Source organism: Pagrus pagrus (genome assembly GCF_965226575.1).
Source record: "Pagrus pagrus genome assembly, chromosome: 14".
Lineage (NCBI taxonomy): Eukaryota > Metazoa > Chordata > Actinopteri > Spariformes > Sparidae > Pagrus > Pagrus pagrus.
Window position 1 is genome coordinate 14,095,744 of NC_140198.1, and position 18,730 is coordinate 14,114,473.

Consider the following 18,730-nt stretch of genomic DNA (forward strand, 5'->3'; position numbering starts at 1 on the left):
TTTATACCAGTAGAAACATAATCTAAGACGCGTTATCAAAGCAGCATTATGTAACTTTTTTACCTTAAAATAACAGCTTCAAAATCATGTTGATGGCACAGTGTCTTGTAATAGGGTGAATGGTGTCTCTGTCTCAGCCACTCTGCCCCCTTATCACTTGTTTCTGCACTATGTAACTTCAGTGAGAGGGTAGGATCACAAATGTAGGATGTCTGACAAATTGTTACAGACTTGGGATTTGTATTTATGACGACTGTGATGCACTCAGACACTGTGGTGGGCGCCAAATCACACAAAAGTGCCAATTTTTACATAATGTTGTTTTAAATGAAAGAAAAAAGCGGAACAGAAAGAAAACAAAAGATTCCAGCAGGAAAAGAGAGAAAAATACACTTTGGTCAGTGAAAAAAGGAGACGTTATTGCTGTGTGGACTTTGTTCACTGACAATGTCTAAAAATGTGTAGCTTTGTGTGCAAAGTGGATAATGGGCATGCAAAGATGCTCGACTTTAATACCAGAGTCCAGGGTTTGTTTTGGTGGTGTGAGCTGCTCAGTTTTGGAGATATCGCCATAGAGAGGTTTGACTTCTCTCAAATATAATGTAATTACTGTAGATGGCACTTCACTTGTGGTGCTTAAAGAACCAAAAAATACGCTTCGAAAAACTCAGCAGCAGTTTCTTTCCAGAAATCATAACCCCGGTTATTGAAGATAATCTACAGACCTTTGACAGCGCGACATTGCTGTTGAGTTTTTCAAATGTATTCTTTGGGCACTGAGCACCACAAGCCGACTGACATCTGGTTCCATTATATTTGAGAAGGCAGACATTTCCCTAAAGCTTAGTTTATGCTTCTGCGTCGCAGCGACGGCGTAGCTACGTCGTCGACCCTACGCCGTCATTGAGCATTCGAAGTTCTGCGTCGAGGGAACGCGTTGGTCTGCAATTCACCGCCAAGCCGCGAGGGGGGGTGGGGGGGGATTGGTTTCGGGGGGTTCTTGCTCTCTTGCACTGCAGTTGCGGTCAGAGCGGATATGCTGTGTAGCACTCTGGTCACAGTGTGGGGCTTACAAGCTACATGCTGCACAACACCAATACTCCTCCTGCCCTGCTGGGATCTCACAAAGCATGGAGTTCACAAGCAATAGGAGACAAGCATGCAAGCAGCAGAAGTAACTGGCGGTGTTGTTATACTGATGACCGGAAAAGCAACTGCCGGAATGACGGTCTGAGCGGACCAATCCCAGTCCTTGCCGTTCGCGTCTCGACACGTCGACGTGAGGCGCAGTCAGGATTTTTTGGAGGTGCACGTCAGGCTACGGCGCAGGGTCCGCGTAGCGGTCTGCGTCGACGACGTAGCTACACCGTCGCCGCGACGCAGAAGCATAAATCAGGCTTAACCCTGCAACTCGCATAAAACCAATCAAAATGGATAAATAGCACTACAGATAAGAGGAAAAATATGTGTTTTTAACTGTGGGGTGAACTGTCCCTTTACGCTTATGGAATATCTACACAGCATGCAATTCAGCCACCTGTCACTATTTTAATCAAACCAGTGATACCGTAAAAACAGCTCACGATGCGTAAGTGAACGCAATCTGCAGAGCATTTTTATCATCTAAGTCTGTGAGGACTGTTTGGTGAGGGAAAGATTGTTGTTTTAGTCAAATACTGAAGAGGTTAAATGTTCCATCGTGCGCCACTGCTCACCTAAACTAAGCTGACACAGCGTTTCACGAACATTGTGTGAACTGACATTGCTTTCTACAGGACCAAAACATACAACTAAGAAACTCAGACCATGTGAATCAATCCACTGGTCACGCTGTGGGTGCTCACAATGAACTTCAACATGGGACCCCACTGCCCAGCTCAGTTCCATTTCATACAAGACAAGATGTCTGTGTCCTCAAAAATGTCTACTGAAAGCAGCCATGTGGAAAATTGGATTGTTGAATAAAGTCCAAGATCGACGACCAAAATGTTTGAAATACCATTGATTGTTCAGGTAGTCAATCAGGCGTCCTGAACCCCTCAAGCTGCGAGTCAAACACTCACTCATCTGGCAGCAATTCAGACGGATTTCTGAAATCAGTCTGTGGCGACAGATTCAGGGTAGAAATAAGGCATAATCTGCGTAGGTTTCATGATGGAGTATTGCAGGAAAAAAGAAATAGACATGCAGATACATTAATAAAAATGTTCCCTCATTACGTTGTTAATTAACAGAATCTGAGCAGCAATACATTTCCTTCAAAACATTTTCTTTTGCAGTTTAGTAGTGACGTCTATGCACATGATTTTAAGGGTTGTTGAGAGTGATCATAACGATTCACAACATAAGGCTGTAACAGTGACGGATCTCCCATCCTACAACCACCATATGCTCCAACTCAGCTCAGCAGAAGAACATGTTGAAACTAGGGTCCAATTAAAAAACCCTCTTCCCACCACTCGATTGTCATATAATTGCAGGGGACCGAAGTCTTCATCTTTCCTGTAACCTGTGGTGGCCATTTTTATGTTTAAAGGCTGTTATGGTTTGAAAGGACTGTGCCCACTCTACTTTCTGCTGTCGTTTCCTCTCTGCGTATGAATCATACTGTGACCTGTTCTGCAAGTGAAAAATAATTAAGTCCTATTTTAAGAGTTTTTTTCTAAAGATGCTGACAACCTATGACAAATTTGTCAAAAAATTGTAAAAATGGGCTTAATTGGGCATGCAAGTCTTTGAACAAAGTCAACATGATTGATGCAGATTCCCAGAGTTCACCTTCAAATTTTTTGTCACACAAACCTCCATCTGTTCTGTTCAAAAACACCTTGATCCGCTCAGGCATTTTGGAGTTTGAGTTTCCTGAATTTTTAGCACACGGCTGCATGCTGAAAAACTCAAATATTGCCAAAATTTGTACCCCCAGAGTGAGATCAGGCCATCACTGACATCTTTGTCAAAGCAAGCTTCAGCACAGTACCTGTGACAGCCTCAATCGCTTTCCATTTCATCAGAGCAGACCTGTCAAATCCCAGCAAACGGGTAAATGTGCTGTGACAATGCATACATGCGAATGAGATGTGAAAAAAACAAGAGAGGAAGAATCAGCCAGAGGAAATGAAAAAGGGGAGGCTGAGGTAGAGAAACACACCCACCTACTTACAAGAGATCAGCATCAAGACTTTAAACCCACATTCTGGGTCTTCGTGTGACACACTACAGAAATCTACCATAGTCAAACACAACTCTGAACAACGTGCCTCGCCATTGGCCTAATATTCAAGTTTCACTCCGATTATGCAGTTAGCTTCCCTCCTGTGGCGATAGTGGAACACTAAAGGCAGATGGAGCGTATTGGGGTCCAAGTGAAGGCTGAACGAGAAGCCCTCAGGGTGAGCGAGAAGCAGACATTTCTGGGACACTTGACGTTACATAGATGGGTAATTGGACCACTGGATATACACGACAAAAAGTATGAAATGCCCAGGGTATAGAGTGTTCTCTGTCTAGGAACATATCAGCTTTAACAGTTTCTCCAAGCATTTATGCTCAACATTTGTTAGCAGTGTGGCTCTCGGGATGGCAGTGGCGGACGGTCGGTCCACCACTTGGGTCCAGAGTGAAATATTTTAACAATGGATGAATGGATTGCCATGAAACCCAGAGGATGAATCCTATTAACTTGAGTGATCCCCTGACTTCTCACCAAGCACCACAAGCAAGTCAGAATTTTTCCTTATCCAGTGAAATATCAGTTAATCTACAAGATGGATTGGCACAAAGTTTTGCACACATTCATGGTTCCAAGACAATGTATCCTTCTGACTGGTGTGATCCCTTGATTTATCCTCTAGCTCCACTAGCAGGTGGACATTTTCTAGAATTGACTTCAGTAGAAATATATGAACAACTACTAGATGGATTCCCATGAAATTTGGTATAGACATTCTTAGTCCCCTCAGGATGAATGCTGTTGTTGTTGGACAAAATCAATATGTTGACCTGATAATGGCACTAGAATAAAAATCAATGCAATGATGGTATTACCAGCATCCTCAGTTGTATGTTGTTTTTAATGCTAACAGGCACATGTTAGCATGCTATAACACTAAACTAAGATGTAAACATGTAATCAGTGTATCAAACAAACTGGAAACATGCTAGAGACGTGTCGCCAGCAAAATCATTGTTTTCACATGGAACAGGGTGCATGGCCTGCGCCCCTGTGTTGCACACTGTGTCACGTTTTTCCACTGGTCTGTGGAAGTTAAAATTTTCTCAACTTTGCAGCGTAATGCAAGGAACGCACCACTTTTTACTGCGTGCACAGCCTGGCTGCACTGGCGAACCACACTGTGTTGCCCGATGTGCTTTTTTCTAAAGCGTTTTTGAAACTTCCACGGCTCTAGTGACGTGCCTCGGTATGATTGGGGCCTACACTACACAGCATGTTAGCATTGTCACTGTGACCATACTAGGGTGTTGATATTAGCATTAACGTCAAAGAGCAGCCCCACAGAACTGCTAGTGCTAGGGAAACTGGAAATAGTGATAGTTTGGTTTTCTGTGATATTGAGCTATGAAAATAAAAATCCTCCAAATCACCTGAACAGCTCTATATGTAGAAATGTATTCATGCTAGATGATGGGGTTGATTTTATAGGAGAGAACCTTTTATCAAACAACCAAAACAGGCCATGCTTTGTTTGATAAATTGATCAACAATGATTGAGGTTCACAACCTTGTATCCAAAATCTGATTAATCAGACTAAATGATGCAATTTTAGACAGATGTCTCTTGTAAATGAGTCATAGAAATTGAGAACTGTGTAAGGTGTAGCATGGCTTGTTTGAGTTACTTTGCCTAACATTGCACATCCTGGGATGTGATGATTGCACGTGCACATTGCGACGTCAATGCTAAAACGATATATTGTGCATCCCATATTGTGTGGCTGAAGGATCTTAGTCTTGTTGCTAACTAATCAATAATCCATTTACCTAAGTACTTCAACAGAATTTGTATTCAAGGTCACCCTCAGTTGTCGTGGTGAATGTGCTCAAACAAGTTAGAAAATGACACATTTTTCAAATACTAGTAGGACAAGAGCCTTTGCAGAATGTGCAGTAGCACTCCCCCCACTTGGGTGATGTGGTATTAAATGCCAAACACAATCCAGTGCTATCTTAGTGTGCATGTGCTTCCTCTTACCGTCCCCTTCCACATAGCAATGTGCTTATCTCCATCCTCCAACCCTTCAGTGCCGTCTCTTTCAATCTAAAACACAAGCTTTAAATAAATGTCTTCATGTCTTTTTACAGCTTCAAGGTAACTAATTAATGTCAAAAACCATCATGGATAACCTGTTTTTTTTTTTACCTTCACTCCCACAGTGACATAAAAGCTGATGCTTTTGTCTTTGAGTGTGCACGCTTGCAGACATTCAACCAGCAGGGATGAGGGTGGGTTCATTTTCCTGCATTGTATCAACAGCATTGGAAGCATATATGTATTGAGTACTTTGACTTTAAAGCTCATTAAAGAGTTAACAAGGTTTATTAAGTGTCTCATTAATGAATCTGGGGGGAAACAAACCAGCTTTGACAGAACAATGACGCAGTAACAACATGACAACAAGAAGTAAACAAAGTTAAAAGATCCTCAACAGCCTACAGCTGATTTCCCTCACTTCATTTTTAATGAGCATATAGCTGCCCCAAATTAATCTGTTAAACTCTGATGAATTGTCTCAGTTACAGCTCCTTTCCTTTGGTGAACACATCAAGGAAATATTTGAAAAAGCTTCTCTTCACCTCTGAAATACCTCCAGGATTAGTCATTTCCTCTCCTTTGACTGACCTAGAAAACTAGTCCAAGCTTTTTGTTTCCCAGCCCTGTTTACTGCAATGCTCAATACTCCAAGGCTGTCCCGCTACAAACTTAAATAACACATCCGGCTCTTCTGAACTCAGTCGCCTGGAAACTCATGAACCAGAAAACACGATCGCGCGACCCTGACCCACTGTACAATTTGCCTTCATTGGCTCCGAGTCTCAACACTCAAGAGTGTCTACAAAGCCTAAATACTTTCTAAAAATCATGAAAATGACTCGTCCCGAGCACAGCACACATTTATTTGATCTGTAAACCTGATCCAACTCGCTGCTTACTGGACTCACAGTCCTTGTTATTCTCTAAACTCAAAAGAAAAAAAACCAAGCCACCGTCCAACTCACCCACTCACTCCAAGAGGGTGCCCTCCCTTTCGGAAAGAGGCACAGATTTAAGCAATTCAGACTGCTCATTATTTAAGTCAAGAGTCAAGATCTATTTATTTAATGCAGCCTACTGTACACATTTGCTCACTGTACTGTATAATCGTCAGTCTCGTCCTCTCGTTCCTTTGGAGCTCCCAGTGCTGATCTGTGTGACCAATATTTGTACTCCTGTAGATTCATGTGTGCAATCCAATGGCAAAGACCTGCAGCAAATTCTACCTTACCATATGCGTAAAGTAAAGAAAAGAAAAGAAAATGCACAAAATATGGGCTTATTAGCAAAAACGTGTAAAGTTATTTGGCCAGACTTTTCCCACAACAACTGATCAAGATGTCGAGGAGCTTGTGCTTTACTCTCCACGTATAATATGATACAGATAAAAGATAAAAACAAGTATGCAATCCAAATGTACTTAAAGCATATATGTAAAGATTAGCAATGTGTTTTACAAGATGATACTGAGTTGTCTGTTCCATAGCGTGATGCTTCCTGAAGGCTAAAGTCTGATCATCTTTTGAGGCTAGACTGTGGAGAATCATGAAAGGAAAAAGCTTGAAGTCTTTATGCTGTGTTCACATGCATATAGAGACAGAAAATGCAGCTTAGCCTGGGGCGAGAATGAGCCTTGCCTGGGTAATGATCAGTGAAATCCTGAAGTCATTGATTTTTTTTTTCTTTTTCCTTTTTCATTTCTGCATTGCTTAGTCAGTTTTAGACATGCTGTTGCTATGTTTCCATATCTGGGAACAGTGAAAGCCTTTGCAGCTATACTGTACATTGATTACAAGGCAGAGGTGTGATGCGTATGCACAACAGCGTTTTTCCTTTGACAGCACACAGAAAACACCTGCTGTGACCTCCCTGACTTGCTCTGATCAAAACATTAGCACGAATGGGTTGCCATGTACTGCGCAGCCATCATGTGTGCCACTGACTGCACTCTGTGTGTCTGCCATTGATTCATGATGTTGCCAAGTGAAGCATGTGAAGAGAATAAAAGATCGGGCTAGAATTCAGCCCTGAGAGACTCAAAAGGTGATATCTGCTGAAAAAGATAAAGCACTGTCTATTGTGATGAAGAAAGAGAGCTAACACTGGCTCACAATGCGAGTTCAACGTGCTTCAGCTGGCATACCTCTTCAAAATTGCAGAAATGGTCTCAGAGACCTTTGTTTATACATGTTGTCATGTTGTATCTCTTTGTAGTCATTTTCCATTTCTTTGTGTTTTTTTAATCTCTTTGTAGTCATTGTGCATCTCTGTGGCTGTTATGTATCTCTTTGTAGTTGTTTTTCCTCTCTTTGTAGTTCTTTTGTATTTCTTTGTAGTTGTTTTGTATTTATTTATAGTTGATTTGCCTCTCTTTGTAGTTGTTTTGTATTTCTTTGTAGTTGTTTTGCATCTCTTTGTAGTCATTTTGTGTCTCTGGTTGTTTTGCCTCTCTCCGTAGTTGTTTTGTATTTCTTTGTAGTTGTTTTGCTAATATGAGTGATTCCTAAACAGGAAATGTACATTTTATGATTACAATATATGCCTTTTTGAGGAAAAGAGATCAAAACAATGGTAGTTACTTAACTCTGCTATGTAGGAAAATTAGTTATACAAAGAAGGAGCTCAACTAAATGATTTTGTGATATGTGTCCCTGGTTTTAATATCCAGCACAGGTGAGCTACATATGCAGTAAATCAACAGAGAAGTCTGGGCACCCATCACTCCTTGCAAGTTAAAGCTGAGAAAATATTTCAGAGTCAGTCACATGTCACCCAGAGCTGCTCTGTTTGAAAAATATTTGTCTGCTTCTAAATCAATCACTCAGTGAAATTCAGTGGAGTTAGTAGCGATAGTAACTGTCGCTAAATACTGTAAGCTGCCTACTTTGTGAGTGTTTAAATAGCTGGTAAAGCTGACACAAGGCTCTTGAAGTTTGGTGCAGTAATCGGGGCTATTTGATCTGCACATAATCAGCTACTTAAGTCATTTATTCTATCACACACAAGTGCACAGGCCACATGGATGGATTTCACAATCGTCTCCCTAAAGACAGACCTTCAAATCTGCCTTTTCCTATAGCTGGTGGAAATGTACCTCAATTATATAATTCATCAATCTTGCTTTATAACAGACTTCTTCCAGCGAATGTTATCATCTTAATATTCTAGACCACGAGATCCTCATTGACTCCGTTTAAGTCTGGAAACCTGAACATAAACTACACCAGAGAACTTTGTTTAGTGACTTGTTACAAAATGAATTAGCTCTCTACCGAGACAAGTTGGCAAGTCCTCCAAAACCCACTAATCTATGCTACGTCATGCAGGCTGTCGAGCCAGCTCAGTGCTGAGCTGGAGAAACAACCCAGTGCTCACGACGGTCAATTAGAGCTGCATGATCAAATATGTCAGAGGCCGCGCTAGGTCCCAAGACAAAGCATGAACCATCTACAGCATCTGCTGTTTAAATGAGGTCATTCAGGGCGTGCAATAGAAATTCTCCAGAATATTGCTTTTTAAAGAGAGCACTTTAACTGAGGACAACTTTGTCCAAAATGACTTGGGAGATTTTGGTTGTTGTAATTGAGTATCTTAATGTAAATGTAATATTTTCCTACTTGTGAAGACTCACTCTTCTAGCTGAGTAGGGAAATCAACAACGTAAGGCCTAAAGGCTCATACCTGCATTATAATATACACATAACAAATCAACATTAGTTACACAGTTATAAAAAAAAAGTATTTCAAAGTTGGGTCAGCAGATAACTATGGATAGAAAATAAATATTTGACCAACAATGTCAAAGTTGTCTGTAAGAAAGTTTGTAGGAGCGACATCAAGTTGACAGGTAGAGCACCTCGTGCAGGGAGCGGCTTCCTTTGAGAACAACGAGAACATTGGTTTAAAATAGCTGGAGTCTGTCACACTGCGGCCACTGAGAGTGAAAACATGAGAGGAACATCAAACGAGTTTGCTTTGGTCGGATGTTTGGTTTAAGGGTTGCAGTTTTGAGCAGTTTCTTTAACTGACAGTCAGCTGCCTTAACAGCCAATTAATTATTAATAACATTTTTCCATTAGACAACAACTGACATGATCTATGTTCGGTGCAAAAGGAGGATAGACTACATTAAGATTTAAAATAAGAGCTAAAGTTGTAACACAAGTTGTGTTTGATAACAATAATATTTTAATTGTGAAAACATTGTAATGTTTAATTGAATTCCCATCTTGCTATGTAACAACTGGCCCACAAATCCAAGCCATAGTCAGGCTACCAAATGGTTATAATGTTATGATATCAGTTTGTATAGAATGTCTTTTTGTACTTTTTAAATTACATTACCCAATTAAATACATTTTCTCATCAGTATTTTGTATTTTATTTTGATATATATGCCCATCTCTTATTGTCAGTGAATATACGTTTTTACTCAGTTAAATTCTTCACAGGAAATTAACATTAACATCCCTAATTGGTTTCCTCTTTACTCATTTCAGAATCAGAATCGCTTTTATAGCCAAGTAAGTTTTCACATTGCTGTGGTCTGTAGGTGCAAAAAAAACAAACAATACTAAAAATAATTCAAAGAAGATATACTAAAAATATAAATAGAGATGAAAAATAGACATGTAAAAAGATGTTAATGTCGCTGTGATGATGTCATATATTTTACTTGATGTCTCACTGCAAAGCGAGAAATGGTTTTTGAGGGATAGGATGTGAAAATACCAAATATATCTATTAGAAATGCTGTAAAAGATTAGTTTAATGCTATGAACACAAAGTATATCATCTAAAGAAAAACACTGCTACTAGACACAGCAAAGGTTGTTCACTTAAACTCGTTAAATTCTATTATTCTGCAAAGGAGGTTCGTGTTGCACAATCCAAAATGCCAAACTGTCTCCAAGTACTTTTTCAAGGTCAAACAATTCCAAGTAAAGTGACTACAGACTGACGACCTTCTTACATTTGATTACTCATAGTGATGATTACAGTGAGGGGGGGAGGCGAAATACTCACCATGTCTGTATCCGACACGGGCCCGAAACTTGTCACGTAGATGTTTGTCCTCACTTCTGTCACACTCTCTGAGGGAAGAGACAACAAGCACCAGAAAACATTTCAGTGCAGTGTGTCTACAGAAGGCTTTGCCGCAACTCTGTCTTTGTTAAGCCGATTGTTTGTGTACATGACGGTGAAGTCTGCCTGTTGGCATTTAACTAAGCCGCTTCACACAAAAATTCAACTGTAATCAAGGGTTAGAGGAGCACTTCAGACTGAGGAAAAACTGCAGATTTATACACGCTCAGTGAAGAAATTGTGGCCCTGTGGACGGATTAATACCTGGATTCTAACCGTCTCTGTGCCACATGTTGTCACAACCGTGTCAACTTTGTCGTGCCGCAGATTGCGGGTTGAGGAACATAATGCAGTAGTTAGACATTTAGACAATATTGTTATACCACTATTTGGCAAAGGACGGCTTTTTTCAACCTCAATTTCGAGGCAAAAAATGTTGCTGTGAGCAACTTCACAGATGCTTTTAAAGTCTTTAGTTCAGTAAAACTACTATTTGTTTGGCTCAGGCTTAGTTTTGTCCACCACAGCATAAAATCTGCTTTGGGCCAGGCCCAAGTCTGTATCTGTGGAGAGAAGACATCCCTTTTGACCCACAATAATTTGAGTTAGCCTGCCCCAAAAACATTTAACAGTTCCTGAGGGACTACTGGCTCGGGAATAAAATGCAGCAGCTCAGCATTAAGGAAGGGTCTGTGTGTATTTATTATTCAAATAATGGGCACCCTTTGCTGCTATTACACTATCTTTGCACACATTATAATCACATTAGACGTGATGTAGTCTATTATAGTATGAATCTTGCACCACTGTTACAAGGCTTTTCTGCTCCATATATTCCCTGGGCCACTGTCATTATTTAATTATAATTACATGTATCATTGCGCGTTAGGCTACAACAGGAGCTCCATTAATGCTTTTGTTCTGTCACAACGATTTGTAAATGATTCTTGATACTGTGACGATGATCAGATTGATCATTACTTAGTAAGTTTGTCAGGTTTTTTAATTGCAAGCTGTGAAATAATTGTTCCCCAAAAACTTCACAAATGATTTGAACGCAGCTTTTAAGTCGGGCCTGATATGAAAGTCATGACAGATCAGATTTTGCCCTCTGCTGTGTGGGATGAATCAGCTCCTCTGGGCCAAATGTGTAAAGCAGGCTTTTGGGCCGTTGCTGAGACAAATTGCTGCTCCCAGTGGTGCAACAACTAGAGAGTGATGAGGCTTTTCTCCAAAAGTGAATAGATCCTCGGCTCTAACTGTGTCCCAGATCTAAGCGACCACCCACAGGTGAAGTCTCCGATCTGTTGGCAAAGGGCCCCCTTGAGAGAAGAGATCTACTTTCCACATTAATCATTCCTGTGACACAAATAGCTCTCGCAAATACGTGATTATGGCAACACCAAGTCAGCAGTTTGCATGGCAGGCAAAGGCGGGGGAACAAAATGAGTTGCCCCATTTCTGTTTACAACAATGCACCAGAGCATAGGGCAGAGCTAATAGATGCAGCTGAAAATGAAATTAAATGGTACTCTCGAGTTTCTGTGCAGACTGTTTGTCTGAGACGGTCCCCTGGGACTGTTTCTCAGCAGGACTGTGGGCGGTGGGTCAGGGGGAACGTTGGCAGTCTTGCTCAGTTACATGTAGAAGCCCTTGACTTTGACCCTAACTGGTGTGTCTGTGTGCAGGTAGAGTGGTCGGACTGTTGAGGTCCAAAATCTAAACCATTAGCAGGGGTCTTTTGATCCTCTAACAGAAATCAAGACTGCAGACTGTATGAGGACGGCATCTTGTAACTTTCACAATATATTTTGACAAATAAGATAAATACAGATCCATCTGCGACACAAAAACACTGTTCCAGGGATTAGCATGTGATACCAGTCACTGTAGATTTATGTGAGAAGTACGACCCATAATATTTTGACTATGGCTTGCGTTGTAGACACGACACTGTCACAGTTTCTCTACGTTGCAGATCACATGGATCAAATTAATTGTTTAGTCTATAAATGTGAAAGATGATCATCACAGAAGCCTAATGACTCTTTATTTACTATCATAAATGACAAAAAAGCAGCACATCCTTATATTAAAGAAAGATTAAAGATTAAAGTGATTAAACATTTTTGTTTGAAAAATGACTGATATAAATTCATAAGTAAATTAAGCACCATACGGCGTGCATGTACAACCATATGTTAGTCTTTTAAATCAAAATCTTTTCAACCAATCAGAATAACCTTGGTTATAACTGTACCAGTGTTTGTGGCTCAGTGAGAATTTCCTAAATATTAGAGAACACAGTGTTCAGGCTGCACTCTTGCTGTATGTAATTGCTCATGTGTTTTTTCCACTGGTCAGTGTAGCCTGTACAAACCTCTTGGGCCCGGTGGAAAAGCCTGCTTTGTTTCACTGCAGCACACACGTCTGCACTAGAAAAGGAGGCCATCATGACTGTAAGCTCTGAGCGGTGCAGGCCTCACCATCTCGTTGCCCTTGGAGATGTGAACCTCCACACGGAGGGAGAATATGACATTAATATGTCTTGCGCCTGCTTCCCCTCTCTGGTTGCTGCCTTGGAGTCCAGGTCATCCAGCCTGGTGGCTCTGCAGCCTGCTAGCCACGCTCGTGGCTTCAGCAGCAAGCAGCAGAGCAGAAATGACCATTCCAGCTGGCTGGCTGAGAAATGGCAAGGCCTGCTTGAGCATGTGGACTTGCTGTTATGCAGTTTGTTGTCCTCGGGGGGGGCGAATATTTGGATGAAATGGCATCAATTAGAAGGATTTCCACTGACATATGTGCTTATTTGCCATTTGGGCATGATTGAACAAAGACTTCCACCCAAGGGAGAGCAGATCTTCTGTGAGAAGTGACTTCAGTGTGATTCTGATGTCGGTGTGCCGACTCTGAGTTTCCATGTCTCCTAATGTCCTCTAGCAGTAGACGGATTTTCAAGGAGCCAGTGTGTGACTTCATGAGGTCCAAAAACTACTACTGGAAATAGGGAATGAAATTAGCATCCACCACCTGCCACCAGCAGGCCTGCACCACCTGTATCTGACCAAGGCCTGCATGGATACATCCCAGCGACTCCCTTCTGGTCAGAGGTATAGATAGCGCATAGAACATTTATTCCCATGGCAATAACTCATTTAAATACAGGATAAATTGGGGATTTACAGTATAATCACTATCGACTATTCACCCCAACCACATTCTCTATCCTCCCCCGGATGGCAGGACAGTGTGAGTCTCAAGCCCTGACCAGTATACTGTCCGACAGTCATTACAGCAACAACAAAAGTGTTTTGTTTTTTTTACATCTATCAGCTGCTGGTTTCAGGGATGAATCAATTGTTCTTCTTTGAGGAAAACTGTTTTCATTTACTTAGACACTAAATCGAGCCAAATTTGGATTTTGTATGTATTTTATCCATTAAACAGCTGGAGAACCACCTAGTTTGGAAACCTAGTAACTCCTGTGGACGAACGGTATGGATTATACTGCTTAGACATGTGCTGCTACTTTAATATTCTGCGTTCATGTTGTTTAAAGCGGCACATATAAAAAGGCTGAAGTTAAATGATGACTTGTAGTGACTAACACACATTTGCATGCATCCGAATCATCCATATTATTTTCTTCAAGAGCTAAAACAGCGACACAGTGAGCAGTCTGAGATCTCTTTCCTCTGTTGTATCCGTTAACATATAGTGTAGTGTTGCTTACCTCCCAGCCCAGGACGTAGCCTGTTGTCATATCCATCCAACAGCCTGTCTAGGATTCGGGTGAATATGGTGATATTGTCTTTGCTGTCATCAGGCAACGGTTCTCTGTGTCCAACTACTGCCCTGCAGGAGGAAATGGAGAGAAGTTGGAGTCAAAAGATTGAAACATATAAAATTAGGTAAAAACTTTATGTATTGTTCTTACTGCCACCATACAGGTTTAAATGATTAAATTATAAACTTATGATTTATTGATAACAGATACCAGCGTTCAATCTAAATGGATAATGTAAGATTATTGTATTATGTTTAATAGGCAATATATATTAACATAATTTAATAAATGTGACCTATTTCTGTTTAGAAATTAGATCTAATTTCATCTGCCTGTAGTATTTCTCTCACAGTCATAATCTCAGGTCAGCGATCAGCCTCAAGCTTTAATCAATATTTGGATGATAACGTTCGCTTCTGTTTGTCTTTGTTATATTTGTCTTTGCGGGATGGTACATCCATATTTACAAAAAAAAAAAGAGAAAAAAGAAGAAAGAATAACATTGAATTTATGGTAATGAATTCTTTCCCAGGGAAGAAATACTTTGCAGCGTTTTGTTAGAGAATACATCGTATGCTATCAGGCACTGCTTATTAATTTACATGACCCACAATTCCCAGCAGAACAATACTGTGGCGAGATGAAAAGGCCACTATACAGTAGGTGGAACATGATGAGTTAATGAGTAGCGTCTTTAATTAAACTTACATCCCCCGAGGAGCTGACCTATAATATCCAAGTAATCCCATCAACAACCAGTCCATGGCCTGATGCACTATCACACACACACAGCATTGTGCTGCTCAGTTTCATGTTCGAAGAGTGACCAGAATCTTCCCTGAATTTTGCTTCAAAGGGGAAGCCTGCACTCTCAACAGGAAATCAGTTTCTTCTTGGCCTCTCAGAAGAGCTTTCTGTAGCTTAATCTGTCCTATAATAACAACTCAACACAAGAGTCCATCTGAGCTACAACCACATCCATCTAGACGCTAACGGGGTGAAGGTCACTACCTAAAATGTATTGTAATTACTATCCGTTTGGGAGTTCAAAATGACTTTCCTGCTGCTCCCGACAGCAAACATCACCATTCTGACGCATTCGGGCAAATGACTTCCAAGCTAAGTGGCTATTACGTGGGCATTTGTGGGCAATAAATAAATATCAATTAAGCATCATGGCTCCCTCATGTTCCAGCAGTGCACAGCATAATAAACCAGGACATCAAGATTCATCAAGCCCACTCCCCTCAAACAGAATGAAAAGGGTATGTTTTGTGTACAACCCTGCAGTGTTACAGTTTAAAGTTAGGAAAGCTGCATTCACATCACCCATAACTATGAGGTCATTCTTCTGCCTCTGTAGTATTAAGAACATTTTTCAGCTGTGATGACAGTAATGCTGGAGGATTAATCATTTATGCATTCATTCATTAAAATCACATCTTTTTCTTGAATCATCCTACCCAGGCTGCAGGCACATCACATTTGTCTCTTAACGCCGACCTTTAAGACAGACTGTCTGCTGTATTATTTGAAAGTCATCAGATTGGATTTTTTTGTGTCCAGGCATCACCGAGCTATCTGCATGGGTTGGTGTGGTAATGACGTACGTGTCAGTTACTACGTACGCCGGTGACACGGCTTTCCAGCACAACAATGAGAAACGGAGATCCATCATGTCGACCTCCAAACAATCACGCTGTCAAGTCACGGAGCAGACATTTTATTTCAGTGGGGCTGTCCAGACTGCTAGTAGCAGGACTCCGCACTCGATTTGACGTTGTTGTGTGTCATGTTGCGAGTGACAGAAGGAGAGCGTCTGGACTGAGACGCGTCTGTGGAAAAATTTGATTTGATCTGCATTTAAAACCCCTGCAAATCTGTTTTGGATGTGAGAAAATCTGATTTCTTGTGGACTTTTTTATTGTCCAGACTTCCTAAAATCAATCCAAAACAACCTGGTTATGCAGAATGGATTTGGGCTGACAGTCTAAACAAGGCTTTTGAATATCATATCATATGATATCATATCCTCATATGGTGGTATTTTAAACCAAACTTTTTTGGGTTCAGTGTTGAAAGACATACTAAATCCTTAAATAGACTCTATGTAATAATTTGAAGCAACTGACATGTATTAATCACTTTCTTTAATTGGCCATATGTGAGTGGATTGTAACGTGACCTTCCCCATCTCTCTTGGCTGTCTATAGTAGTCTATTGACGATATGTTGAAGTTGTTTGTTTGCTGGACTGAAGATTTCTTTGTGATGGACTTAAGTGCCCCTCTCCGCTCCACTAACAGAGAGCAACAGTAGCTAACGTAAGAGGTTAGAAATGGAGTCTGCTAAAATAATCTAATGAAGGACTCCACCAAAAGATATGATAAGTTATTTCCTGCTGCTTCACATTAAAAGCATTTAACTGCCGAAAAACAGTGTATTTTAGCGTGAAGCAGCCATAGGAAACGCAAGATTGTTCACCTAAAATAAATCTACAAAACAAGACCAGTGAATGATGAGTGAAAGAGAGAGAAAGAGCAGATGACCTTCAAATTATCGGCGACCGACTTCACCTTCACCTGCTGTCGTGTGGAAACCCACCTATGCAGTGTGCAATTATTTCTAACTAACCTATTAAAACATTGTTTGGTTGCACTGTAAACAGAGAGACCGGCTTCTCTTCCGTTGCCTTTCTGACGAAGCAGCGGCTCAAAGAGTGTTTTGCTGAAATATTAAAACCACACCTGCTGTCACCATGGTAACCATCGGTGTCGCCAAATCAACGAGGACTGAAATCTTAAGAATTACAACTTAAAGAAGAATGTACTAATGATTGGCCAGATGATGTCAGACATTTGAGGCTCAGTATCTCCAAAGTGCACTCCACTGAGACCGAGCCTTTTAATACTAAGCTCACGACTTGCACCTCATTGAGCGGGGCACAGTTTGATATATTCTGGATGTCAGATGGGTACCTAAGTGTCTAATTAAGCTTTGCCAAAAATATGTTCAAAAATGACGGTGGAACTGTGCCCTCATAAATATTTCAAAGAAATGCACATTTCTGGCTTTCCGTTCACGCACCTTATCAAAAAGTGACAGGCACGCGTGTTTGAGACAGCTCAGACGCCCCGAAAACACCAAATACAAAAAGCTTTAGAAATGTCTGGGACGAGTTCAACTGCAATAGGTAATATCTCACTTAGCATGAATCATATATCAAACAAAAAGCCTCTGTGGCCTCTCCGACAGCACCAGTGGAACCTCAAAAATTAATGAGAAACCTTTAGTCCCAGAGAAACCATTCTAACAATGTCTGCTCCACACTCAAATATCCACTTCAGAAAAACAAAGTACTCGTGTGGTGCGTAGCATCTGTGTGCTTTACTGAAGCACACACACTCTCTCCGACGCACAGATGCACACACACGGTAACGTCTTCCAATATAAGCCAGCTGTTTAAATTCCCTGATGAGGACAACGAAATGGGACATTCCCTCTGAATTTGAACATCGTTTCTGTTAAAACACACAGGTTTTATAATCACGCCAGCCGCTTGTTTGACTTCCTCAGTCCCCTTCATTATTCACACTGTCTCAATACGCGCATATAAATGCCTAATAAGAAAAGGAAAAGGACAGAAGAGTCATTATTCTCCTGATCTATTCACATCTCATGAAAAAGCATTTAGAGAGAACAAAGTCTGCGTCAACAGCTGACATTGAATTGAGTGTTTTTTTCCCCCTGCATATTGCCTGAAGGAGAACAAGTTGCATAAGAAGAAGAAAAGGCACTGTAGGTGTGAAGATGTAAAGTCAGGCATCTACAAGGTTTCACAGCTCCGCTGCACTGTATACCTACTCTCATTTCTCTGTCGTGCTAAACTGACATTTATGAGATTCATATTGGTCATGGCCTCAGCACATAAATGACATTATTTCTGAAATATTGCCATGCTGTCCGAATGCATTATTCTGTGTGGTCGCTGTGAAGTTGAAGTTCGATGGTTAAAAGTGAATTGTGAGTATTTGATCATGCGTTGAGTGACATTTACCAATGCTCTGTGAGGAGAGGCCGGAAAACTGAAAACTGATTCATTTTGTTTGTAACATTATAAAGATTTATTCACCACAGAATTGCATGTGTGGCTGTAAAAAGTTGTAGGAAGGTTTGTTGCAGGAGGAGAACGAACACCTTTATGATTCTTATCGACAATTCACGTCCTGACGTAAGGACAGCAAAGTATGGATCTTACTTCTCATGCGACACCTTCCAGCTAATCATGCTCGCTGTAGGCTATGATGATGACCGTGATTTGGAGGCACAGCTGTGGTTCTCTCTCCTGCCGCTTGCTCCTCATTTAAAGGGATTTGGAGGAAGAGCTGGAACTTTCCCACTAATGGTGCACTAGTACACTAGTACCATGTAAACACTTACTGAATATGAGAGTAAATTAGAAGGTGTTTGATTAAATATATGTAAAATTACACACTTACCTATTTTTCTTAAGCTTATGACTCACATACGATAATTTCCCCAAAATATGATCATTTGTGGTACCATAGTTTTACTGCCCACCTGAC

At 40.8% G+C, this 18,730-nt stretch overlaps 1 protein-coding gene across 2 annotated transcripts in view; it reads right to left on the reverse strand.

Annotated features, from left to right (window-relative positions):
* gabra3 (gamma-aminobutyric acid type A receptor subunit alpha3) overlaps positions 1 to 18,730 on the reverse strand; it is a 99,847-nt gene that overhangs the window by 32,658 nt on the left and 48,459 nt on the right. For both annotated transcript variants that reach the window (XM_084374206.1, XM_084374205.1), the window contains exons 3-4: positions 14,092 to 14,213; positions 10,299 to 10,366 (exon numbers count right to left, since the gene is read on the reverse strand). In XM_084374206.1, coding sequence (XP_084230332.1) covers positions 10,299 to 10,366; positions 14,092 to 14,213 — 190 coding nt within the window. The remainder of the gene's footprint in view (positions 1 to 10,298; positions 10,367 to 14,091; positions 14,214 to 18,730) is intronic.